This window comes from Mauremys mutica, chromosome 5 (genome assembly GCF_020497125.1).
Source record: "Mauremys mutica isolate MM-2020 ecotype Southern chromosome 5, ASM2049712v1, whole genome shotgun sequence".
Classification (NCBI taxonomy): domain Eukaryota; kingdom Metazoa; phylum Chordata; order Testudines; family Geoemydidae; genus Mauremys; species Mauremys mutica.
Window position 1 is genome coordinate 34995387 of NC_059076.1, and position 12458 is coordinate 35007844.

A 12458-nucleotide genomic window follows, 5' to 3' on the forward strand; every position below is an offset into this window, starting at 1 on the left:
TAGGAAACACCCCACTCATCTTGCGGACTTCTGAGAATCCCTCTTAGGCCCCTAATTCTTCCCACACAAAGCATGGGGATCCTGCATGTCTAACTGGGCAGCAGGGCCCTCAGCATTGTAACACCCAAGTCCCTTTGTGGATTTAGCCCTTAGTGCCTGCTAAGCTGCTGCCCTGTACTTAAAAATCCTCCTGCACTCTGCCCAACCTGCAGCATCCGAACCAAGGCTGACTTCCTGCTTCATTTTATTATAAACATCACCACATGCAGCAGAAATACATGAGTTAACTACCTGAACTGGCACTTCTAGTATTAAGTTACTTATACGTCAGGAGTGGAGCCCTATTTGCACTAGGCTGTGTACAAACACACAGGAAGTCTCTGTCCCTTGCCCCAAAGTGCTTGCACTATAATTTAAAACAAAATGCAAAAAGGTAACACACACTAGAAACTAACACAAAGGGGTAGGGATGGGGAAAAAACCACATAACTAACATAAGCACAGAGCGGCTCTACAGAAACACAACTGGATGGTGAATTAATGTAAATAGCAGTAATCCTATTGTTCTGTACCGGTTCACTGCCAGGCCCTTATGTAGATTTCCTGACCCAGATCACACCGTTACCTCCACATGCAGCAACAGGAATGTATATGCAGTCTCCTCCAGTACAGTGCAAGATACAATTCCCCAACATCTTTGCAGGGACAGTTTCTAACATGCTACCGGCAAGTGGCTTTTTCCAGTTCTGAGAATGGCAAAAGCATGTTATGTTATTTGACAATTATGGGCTGATTTTTTTTTAGCTGAGGGTTTTAAACATTTGAAATCATCATCAGGAATACATCAAAACAAACACTTGTTTGAAGAGCATTTGTCTAAATGAAGCAGAAAAAAAAATCCTAGCTCCTTGATACTCCAAGTATCCAAGAGAGTAGGAAGACTGCACTTAAGAGATTGTAATTTCATTTTAGTTCTCCTGCAAGAATTGGAATAATTCATCATCCTTCAGAGAGCAACAACAAGCAGTACAGAGATCTCTAACTGTGGTCACCCCTTTTTTTTATTTTTTAAAGGAACGGTGGAATCCCACCATGTGGAAGCTACTACTGCTACAACACACATCCTAAAGGAGGGAACACAGGTAAAAAGGCTTTGTCTTAGGGTACCTTCCGGGTTGACGCGGTGAGTTCGACTTCTCGGAGTTTGAACTATCGCGTCTGATCTAGACGCAATAGTTTGAACTCCGGAAGCGCTGCGGTCGACTCCGGTACTCCACCACTGCAAACGGCGGTGGCGGAGTCGACGGGGGAGCCGCGGAGTTCAACCCTGCCGCGTCTGGATGGGTGAGTAGGTTGAACTAGGGTACTTCGAATTCAGCTACGCTATTCACGTAGCTGAATTTGCGTACCCTAGTTCGACCCCTGTTCTTAGTGTAGACCATTTAATTTAATTTAATTTAATATTTAATTTAATAATTGGAGATATACCAATCTCCTAGAACTGGAAGGGACCTCGAAAGGTCATCGAGTCCAGCCCCCTGCCTTCACTGGCAGGACCAATTTTTGCCCCAGATCCCTAAGTGGCCTCCTCAAGGATTGAACTCACAACCCTGGGTTTAGCAGGCCAATGCTCAAACCACTGAGCTATCCCTCCCCCCTCCCCAACCAGGCCTTAGACAAGTTGTTCTCACCCCTTTCCATAACAACACTCCCCAGAGTCCCCTCTCCCTAGCTGGGATCTACCCATATTAGCAATATGGGAAGGGCAGAGTAGTTGCAACCCCACACTGACAGCTTTCATGATACAGGAAAGCTTCTGGGGGCAGGCAATTCCCTGAGAATCTGAGCATTCATTTAAAAAGAGAAGTTTCTAACCTGATGGTGGTAGAGAAAACCTTGAAATGTGACAGAGTGCACACTAAAGGCTCAGAAACCAGGTTAATAAAACAAGCATTTATCATTTAAACGCCCCCCCCCAACTCATGATTTTCAAGCCAACATCATCGTTTCGAGGCCCGACTCATGGTTGTTGAATGCCTGCAGCACTGAGTCCCCGACACCGGGTTGTGCCTCTCAGGTTAAGAACCCGGGCCGTAACTGTTGCATAGCTCCATTTTCGTCACAATTCGCTGACATTTTAGAAAACAAAAAGCTAGTTTAAAATGACGTTTGCATTTTAGCCCCAAAACCATTGGGTCAAACGCTCTGAGGGAGAGGCACAAAGGGCAATCAGTCTAAGGGATGAAAGGGTTACCTTTTTCAAGTAGCTTCATTTGGCTGCGCAATCTCTCTTTCCTCCTGGCATACAAAACACAGCAGAGATTCTGAAGCTGTGGTCAGTGGAGAGCTGCTAGGTCATATGGTGATGGATTCTCATTTCCAGCTGCCAAAAGTGAATCTAAAAACAGCTACAATACATGTAATTGTTTTTGTATTATTTTTTCATCTAACCCATTGCTACAGCTGCCAGAGATGTTCTGTGATTGCCAATGGAAAAAGGTGGTGCACAAGACAATCTGTTCTCAAATGTCCTCCACACCATTTAAAAAACAACTACATATAGGCTCGTCCTAGAGTCATTTAAATATGGATATCTAGCTGCTATCCTCACTACCTAGGGAGGAAAATATCTACCACAGTGCTATGGGGTGTACACTCCACACAGGCCCTGCAAGAGCTGAATTGTGCCAACTGGCCTCAATCAGCCAATTAGGCTGCAATCTGGGAGAATTAAGCCTGGGTGGAAATCTCTAACTAGGGGAAGCTCACCTGTGTGGGAGCAGGCAGGGCTTATAGAAAGACAGCAAATTGTGGGGAGGTAAGTCTGCAGTCATTCCCTAGGAGGAAGGGGGTGTAGAGAGACAAATAGCTCATGGTTACTCCCTGGGAGGAGGGAGTTGAGAAGCTGGGAAACCCAGAGGAGTTGGGAGGGCCGAGAGGCTCAGGGAAAGGCAGCAAGGCACAGGAGAGAACCCACCTTGGCTACTATTTAGAGGGTCCCTCAGCCAGAACCCAGAGTAGAGGGCAGGCTCAGGTTCCCCTACCAGCCACTGAGGGACTGGCACCTGGGGCAGCAAATGGGAGCACTGCCTGAAACTGTTGGTAAGCGGGGACTTTGATACACATCCCTGGAAGGGGAAACCACATAGTGACCAGGCCCAAGGGCTGAGTCACAAAGAGGACCCTGCAGTTCCTGGAGTGAGAGAGGGGCCGAGTATAACTACTAGAAGGGGTGTCAGCCTGGCAGAGTTAATCCCCAGGTGCCATCCTGCAAAGAGTAGTGCTCCCATCACACACAGTAACATGCTGGAGAATCAGACTGACATCTGTAAGTACAAACATAACCACAATATGCTTGCATTCATCTACTGGGCAACTGTTAATTATGAAGCCAAAAAGAGAGATTAGAAGGAATATCCTTTGGGGCTGATACAACATAGAGAGTGTTTCCTCTACCAACAGGCAGCCAGGTTATGACCTTTGCATAAGGCTTGATCCTTCTTAGCATCCCTGTCATACTCACTGCCACGGCTTGCATTTTACACCTCCCTCCCTCTCAAAGTGGAGCAGTACAAAGCATTCCAACTAAGACAGCCCAATTAAGATTCTGGTTAAAACTGCATTTGTGAAGTAGGCCATGTTCCTGTGCTCTCCTCAACAGTCAGCAGCTAGGATGACCATAGATGGAGCATGCTTGGCAACCAAATGACCCAGATGCTAAGTTCTGAGCCATCTTTCCAGCTGCAGTATCTGGGCTTGTGTCCGACTCCTCTGTTGACTGTCAAGCTGTCCCCCAGATGTGTGCCAAGCACACATCTCAAAGCTTTGAGGGAAATGCAGTGAATGCTCCTGCTGAGAAAAAGGACAAGGAAGACAAAGGGTTTAAAAGCAAGTAGAGAAGGAAACAACAAACATTTTGTTCTTCCCTATTCCCCAGTTTTCACAATTTGCTTTCCTTTACTTTATCAGGAAGAGCGTAAGTGGTTAGCAGGGCCAGGTTACCACATCCTCTTTTCATCCCCTTGAGGGCAAGGAGCTGAATCCTTGGGTAATCTTTAGTGATGAAAGGTACAAACAGGTGTTTCCTTCGTTGAATTTCATTAGTCATCATTTTAAGCTAATTTCCCAAAGGTGTCTTTAAACAAATTTTTGCCAGAAAATGATGGAAAAAGTTCTTCTACAATTTTCCATTTACTATTTGCATTTCAAGTTTGATTTGAATCCCATTTTGTCATTAAAAGAAATCATTCCTTTAGGGGTATGATCCCTCGTGCATCACCACTGCCCTAATCTGAATCTTAAATTGACTCAAACTACTGCATAATCATCTCTGGAGAAGGGACATTTGAACTGTAGCACAAAGGCTTTTTGTAGCTGTTATCACTTCAGATTTGTTTCATCATAATCCCTTGAACACAAGTTACTTCCAACAAGTTCTATGCATTCCTGAGAACAGTAAGCCTAAAAAAAAGTGTATTTTTTATTTGATGGCTGTTGGCCCATGTTCTCAAACCTGGGTGTCTAAAGTTAGCCCCTTAAATCCATATTAAGATGCATCAACAAAAGTAGACTGACTGGTTTTCAAAAGTGCAGCTTCAATGGGACTTATGCATACCCTATATTTCTGTGCCTTGATATGGATTTATGGGGCACTCAGGTTTGAAATGGTGACCTGGTATCTCTTACCTATGTTGCTTTGTCTGGCACAGCAGTCCCAAGCATTCCTGAAGGACACAGACACCATTCCCTCAGAGTAAGCATCTTCAAATGTTCCATTTGTTTTGGAGGGAAAACTTTTCAGGAATAGCAAGCTGGACCTACAAACGCCACTTGCAGATTTTGGCTATATATTTTATATGCACGTACACAAACTGTACCTGTTACAGCTCTTGAAAAGAAAACATTGCACAAGGGAAAGTTTGTTTTCCCAGAATATCACATTTACTGGTGATTGATTATATTTAAGTTTATGATGAAATAGCTCATGCAGGACTTTAAACATAAATCCTTCAAATTAAATGAAAGATGATCTTATGATTAAAGGGAAGACTATCAACTCAAATTTGGCCCCAAATATTGATTTTGTGTTTAAAACAAAAAAGCTTCCACAAAACACATGATTCACAATTCAAATATTGAGAACCTTAAAATGAAACTAACTTCCTCCATTTCTGTGTCCATGCTGGAAGAATTTCAAAAAGTGAAGAGCACTGATCATAAAAAGTTAACTATATTTTAAAAAATTATTCAATTTTAACAAGCTAAGGTGGGATCAGTACCAACAATTTTGGTTTACAGTAAGATTTCTTTAATATGACATTGCTCTTATAGGGCACAGGACTGGGCATCAGATCTGGGCTGAAATCCTGGCCTCACTGAAGTTAATGATTTCTCTTCCTGCCTCTGACACACACGTTCTATGTGACCTTGGCCAAGCCACTTAATGGTCTGTGCCTCAGTTTCTCTATCTGTACAATGAGGGTTTGCAAAGCTCTGCGGGATCTTTGGATGGAAGAATTGTCATCTTATTTCTTCAACTTTATAAAATATAGTTAAAGGCACCCATCCTATAAAGTATCACGAACTAAATAATAGAAAAGGGCTACCAAAGAAATGAACACGCTGACCCTCTGCCCATTTCCTCTACAATAGCCTGAGAAAATGAGGGCTTTGCACCAGGCATGAAATATTAACAAAATGTGGGCTCTTGCAAGCCCAGGGGAAAGAAAATTCCAAACCCAAGGACCCATTATAAAGAGTGCCCTGCCTATACGTTTACACAGATGGGACTTGATCTTAAAGAGCTCAACTACAGCAGCCTGGTACAAGGAGAGTGACACTATGAAAAATAAATGTAGTTTTTGAAAAAGTCCCAGTAAAAACAAGCTAGCTTATAGGACTCCCCAAAAATCTATAAAAATGCTCACAAGCTTTTTATTCTAGCTGCTTAAAATAAATCCATGTACTTAAGAATATACATTCTTCCAGGCTGGGCCATCTTTGTTATATATTTGTACAGCAGCTAGCACAATGATTTGAGCCCTTAAGTGCTACCCCAATAGAAATTATTACTGCTTTAAAACACAGTATTAAACACCTTTTTTCCTGAGGAGTCAGCCACAAATGACAGTACAAATCATTTCAAGATTAATTTTTAAAAATATAGAACCTACAAAATAATCTGTTTAAGGTACTATTATATTGTAACCCAGCTATTACTATGGTCTATAGATTAGCTTTTTTTTTTTTTTTTTTAAACGTCAAAACACAATCAGACATTGCATTTCTGCCTCTACATTTACCAGGACGCAAATAGACTGCCACCCAGTGGATTAGAACCAAGTACACCAATTCAAAGCCAGTGGATTGAATACAGAATTGTTGACAATTTTATTTTCACTAAAATGTGCAGGAGTTATTTTGTTAATATAATAAACTGTTCAAATACATGAATGCTGTTTTCACTTTTGTCTGCAAGAAAATGTCTTGTGCCTGGAAGATCAACAAAGGCACCATGTGTGTAAAGCTTTCAGAATTACAAAAAAAATTAATCTACCAAATCGGCTCTCAGCACAGAAATTGTTAACTGGTGTAAACAATCACTTCAGAGACAGATTACAATCAAAATGCACAGAACCGCCTGTGACATTCTAGGAAAGGCTTGGTCACGCAGCATTCCTAGTGTAGTAGGAGAAATGCTGCATGGCACATGCTTATATGGATGGTTTGACAACTCCTCATATGCTGGAGTTCATTTGTATTTGTAAAATCCTTCACCAGTCTTCTTACCCATCTTCCTCTCCTCTACTAATTTATTCAGCAGCGGGCTCGGAGCAAACAGAGGATTGTTTGGCTCTAACAGATACCACCCTGGTGGAAGAAAGGAAGGATAGGTTAGTGGTGACATTTATTATTTGCAAAGACGACAGGCTCCTAGATGTCAGGAACACTTCAGTACTCTTCCATGAAATGTTCTCATGTGGGTCTCGTCATTCTCTCCTATGTAAGTTCTTCCACTTTAATTAATTGGACCAGAGAAAAAGTTAGTGACTGTAGAGCCTAGTGATTAGGGCACTCATCTCAGATGGCAGATCCTTGTTCAAATCCCTTCTCCTTATCAGGCAGAGGGGGGGAGCACAGGTCTCCCACATCCTGGGTGAGTTCCCTAACCACTAGATTAAAGATAATAAAAGAGGTCCTCCTCCTCTCCCTCCCACCAGCTGTTCTGTGTGAACTCACCTGAGGGGGCTCAGCTAGGAGGTGGAGCACACATGCCTACTGGATCAAGTCCCCGCATGTGACTTAGATAGCCATCTTCCCTGAGATGTGAATTGCTCTGGGGCTCAGGTGGGAGATTGCCCAGGTCCCTAGAGAGGCTGCCGTGTGCATGACCAGATGCAGAAGCTTAGGTGCTGAGTGAGCTTAAGCACCTATAGGGTTAGGTGGCAGCTGAATGGAAGTTTTGTGCATTGCAGTGGTGTCTAAAAACAGGACTCAGATACCCATGTACCTTAACGGATTACACCCTAGGTATATTCTACATATTATTGAAGGAGGTTATCCCCATGGTCCCAGCAGCTGGGATATTATATAGTGCTAAAAATACTGAGGAGAGTCTAGGAGACAAGAGGGAAGGACTGGAAGAGCAAGGGTGAAAGAAGGATTTTAATCTGTGCAACAGTCAGAAAACGTAACATTGCTCAGAAGTATAGATTAACAGAAAGCTCAGTGATTTACTGAAGAGCATTTTCTGGAAGTGAAATTCTGTTTCAAGCAGACCTTTTTAGAACACCAGCTGAATACATCTGAGCTGTTTAAACAATTCCAGTCAGACAATGTGTCAACTGCTCCTCAGCCCCCTATTTCTGATCAGGAAAGCAGGGCCAGTCATTAAACCAGTGTCCAACCATTTATCAACTGGGGTGAGAGGGGCCCTTCCCTTCATCTTGAGACCTACTGCATGCTGGGGAGCAGCTGTCATGAAACATGTCACTATGGTAACCTCTGCAAGGACAGCACTTATACCTGACCCCTCAGAATACATTTGCCAGAATAATTCTACAGGAAACCAATTACTATGGGCCCTTGTTACTGAGCACAGCAAGGGGAGGCATTAGGTTATAGGGATAATAGGTTGGAATCAAACTCAGACCATCTTCTTTTGAGGTCTGACATCTTATAGCCATTGAGAAGCCAAGAGCTTTAGAACTGCGTATTTTGTTGTTCACTTATACATGACGAGACATTCAACTTTTAACAAATATAAATGACTTCTCTATTAGCTCTGTAGTGAAATATGGTTTGTAAAACATGTTGGAAAATGAACTGGAGGAAATATATTCCTAAATACCTGTCACTTCCAATTCATCCCTCTTCTCCCTTTCTTCCCCATTTTTCATTAGCTTCTACAGTTTCATTGGGATTATTAACCTGCATTGATACCTCTCTGTTGAAAACACAGTCTACATCAGCCAAATAACCATTCTTGGTTTTCCCATCAGTAAAATGGGGCTACTACTACTTCCCTACACCTCACAGAGATGTTTTGAGGATTGAGCTCTTATTTGAAAAGGGCTTTCAGGATATTAATACTTAAGTATCGTGCTCAGCAATAAACACTTTAACACTAGAGGTAGAGTATGAGCAACAATAATGACAAACGTGTCTGGGAACACACTCACACACTTGTTACAGCAGAAGGAAGACTATATAATATTTATATGAGAAATTCATTAGAAGTGATATGTACATATTTATGCTTCTTATTTAAGCCTCTACTACCCACAATCTGAAGACTTACTCTCCCAGCTCACCCACTGGAGATCGTCTTGACAAAGAGACTAGTTTAAGACGATTCCCAATGATCACTTTTTCCCTCCTAGTATCAAGACAAGTGTCTGTAAACTGAGAACTCTGACCGCTCTTCCTGATGTTTCCCAGTTACTTTTCCACACAATCTTTACACCATTCCACGAGAAGGGAGCTCCCTTTCACCCAACTTGCTTAACTCTATGGCAAACTTCCAAGTTCTCTCTCACAATTACCTCCAGTAAACACAAGCCTGCATTTAGAATTTGCACGTCCTTATCATGCTGTGATTCCTCTCACATATTTTTGCTGAATCTTTATAGCTTCCCCTTATGCTGCTATGAACTGCCACACTCTCCAGTCACTCTGGCACTCAAAAGCAGCCAACTTGTTTTTCTGCAGTGTGCAATCCATTTTCCTAATTGTTTGATTAGAGTTGCAGTAACCACATTTATTTTAAAGAGGTGGGTTTCTCTCTCCAAAATAACTGTTGGAAATCACTTAGTAGAGCTCCTCCAAACAAAACAAAAACTGCATAGGCAAAAGGGTTTCTTATTTCACTTCATGTATACACATGCACCATTCACCAAGGAGATTTAAATCAGTTTTACAAATTAAAGCCAGAGAAGTTTGGAAGCGATTTTACAGAGTGAGTTTATGGTGTTCTTTGGAGCACAACATCTCTCCTCACATTCTTTAAAGGGGAAGAGGAACAGTTCAACAGTTCAGCTCCATTTCATGCTTCTCTCACCCCCACAACACACTGTGGCCTGGTCCCTGTTAGAAAAGCACCTATATTCCAGCAGTGGGCTATGTAAGCAAACTGCTCAAAGCCTGAGCCATGGCTGCATTAGCAGCTGAACACCAGTGCTGCAACACGGGTACTAATTATTCTAGTGCGGATGCACCAAAGGGACCCTCAGAACCACCATAGCCACTTGGCATGAACCATCCCTATGTTGTACACACACATGCCTTTGAAAACGAAGGCGTGTTATTATTGATGCTGATTGATCATTCAGGATTATTCTCCCAATCCTTAACTGGCAAAGTCACTTACACTCAGTTTAAACTGAGGAAGAGTCAGACTTAAGTTGACACCTCCAGTTACAATTTAGCTAAGAAAGAAAGAAAATGCGTATACAGTACCATCTATAATGTATTTACTGGTATCCAACCCAACATAGTCCAGCAGTTCAAATGGACCCATGGGATAGCCAGCCCCCAGCTTCATAGCAACATCAATATCTTCCTTTGATGCATCTCCTAGAGAAAATATTGACAGTTTGATGAACAGAGAAGATTCTGCATCTATTTGCCATCATTTTTAAATAATTAACAGTGTTATTTCATGCTGGCACAGCTCTTTACAGTAATCTTTGCAGGTCCACTAAAACTGAGCCAGCACACAGTAAATGTGTTATGGAACTAAGCGTTGTGTTTGGCATGGTTATCAGCAGAAATAGAAAACAGTAAATATTAAGTAGTATACAGAATAGCGCTATCTGGCTATCCTCACTGGCATACAGAATAGCGCTATCATCCTCACTGGCATACTGTCAAGTACAGATTAAGGCCAAATACATGGACCCATAGATCAAAGTTGTGAGAAAAATTCAGGAGCCAATAACCCGATAGACCCATGGGGGCTCAACGGCTACAAAACGTGGGCCCAGCCAGCAAAGCAGGAGCAGGCAGGAAGTGCTAGAAAGAAGAGTACAAAGCGGGGCCTCTCCCACAGTATGTTTGTGGGCCTAATTCCTATTTTCCTGACTTCGTCCTTATTCTATTGCCTATTTCGGCACAGGCTTTTGTGCTGTATGTGAGGATCATAATAAAAAAGACCCCCTAATCCAGGGCACGCTAGCAGGAGAAGAAGAAAGCACCATTTTAACTAAGGTTAAAGTTGTTTGAAACCTTGCAAACAAGTCACTTTGAAGACATTTTGTGCTTCATTATTTTTAAGTTTTCATAAAAATATCTTGCTCCGGTGTAAGTCTCTGCATTTCAGACTTTCTAAAAATACAAAATACATAGAAATGTCATTAATAAAATTCCAAAACACTGAGACTTTTAATGTATAGCTTTATAATGTGAATCTGAGAAATAATTTAATGTGGTTTAAATAAAAAAAAAAAGAAAAGAAAGGAAAGGAAAGGAAAGGAAGGTAGAACAGAACTCAGCCAGATAGAGATTAGATACAGAGAAAGATGTCAGGACAGGCTAGCCATTAAGGGGACTTACACAAAGCTCCTTAGAGTCAAAGGGAATCTTTCGATTGACTTCCAGGGACTTTGGTTCAAGCCTGAAGTGATCGAGTTAAACAAGTCTCAAAGGGCCCAATTCTGTGATGCGTCAAGTCAACTCCCACTAAGATTGCTGAGAAATGAGAGTGTGCAGCAGCGTGTAGGATTCAAGCCCCTGGGCTCCATTCTTATTCATAAATCAACGAGAATGCTCTGAATTGTGGAACATGAGCAATCCATTTTCAAACTGCCTTTTATTTAAGCATGACACCTTCAATTGCTGATCCGCTTCTGAAGCAGCTGTTTTTAAGGCTCATTTCCCTTTCTGTGCCCTTTTTAAAAAAATCATGTTGAAATGTTTGGGATCCACATTTTACTTTTGAAAGATGGTAAGAACCAGCCTGTTTCACTAATAGAAAATATTTTTTTAATGACGCTTAATTTCAACGTGATTTAAACTATCGGGCCTAATTCATCACAGTTGAATGGATGCAACTAGGTTGAAGTTCATGGAATTGTACCTACTTACAACAGCAATAATCTTTGCTATAGTAGATACGTTACCACTTAAGCTCTGTCTACACTACACACCTTTTAGCGACAGCTGTGCCACTGTTTGTCGGTAGGAGAGAGCTCTCCCGCTGACAAAAAGCTTCCACCCTCAACAAGCAGTGGTAGCTTTGTGGGCAGGAGAGCTCTGTGCTTACCCTGGCGAGCCGCGAGCCACCAGTTGCCGACCCCTGCATTAGAGGAATAAAGTCTATGCAAAAACTGAAATCCTGAAATCTTTATTCAGGCACAATACCACATTTGAGTCAGTGGGTACTTTGCATGCCTAAGGACTTCAATGATTGACCCCATAAAATTAAAGTTTCAATGATTATTATTGTCAAGAAATATCCTAGCTTCCCTGCCAAGGTCAGTAGAGTAATGCTCTTTTTCTAACCTGACTCGAGTCACTACCATGAGGATCAACACAAGAGGAACAGATAGGATACAACACATTCCAACAGAGAATATGAATCAATGTGAACTTCAGGTCTTCAGGCATTAATGCAACTTCAAGCAACACACTACATTTATTCATTAAATAATTAAAGTTCATTAATAAATTTTAAACAAGTGTGGAATCCTTGTAGTGTTCAACCAAAAACACCAACCAGAACAAAGCTGAAATCAAAATAATGCTTTTGCTTAGGCAAAGGGGAGTAGATATTATAAAATCTTTGTCAATTTTTTCTATAAATTTAAAAATCTGTTGTCTTCCTAAGTGCGTAAAATCACGTCTGTCATTTAACAAAGGCATCTCCTTAACACATTAGAACACCCACACAATGTATTCCAAACTGTGATATTTTATTAAGAGAAAAGCTGTCCCTCTCCACCCCCACTCCTTTGCCTTTC

The 12458-nt window shown here is 41.7% G+C and overlaps 1 protein-coding gene across 1 annotated transcript in view; it reads right to left on the reverse strand.

Annotated features, from left to right (window-relative positions):
* Positions 1–6366: 6366 nt before the first annotated feature.
* The window catches only part of HADH (hydroxyacyl-CoA dehydrogenase), a 35817-nt gene continuing 29725 nt past the window's right edge, over positions 6367–12458 (reverse strand). The window contains exons 7-8 of the mRNA XM_045018478.1: positions 9958–10074; positions 6367–6870 (exon numbers count right to left, since the gene is read on the reverse strand). Coding sequence (XP_044874413.1) covers positions 6752–6870; positions 9958–10074 — 236 coding nt within the window. The 3' untranslated portion in view covers positions 6367–6751. The remainder of the gene's footprint in view (positions 6871–9957; positions 10075–12458) is intronic.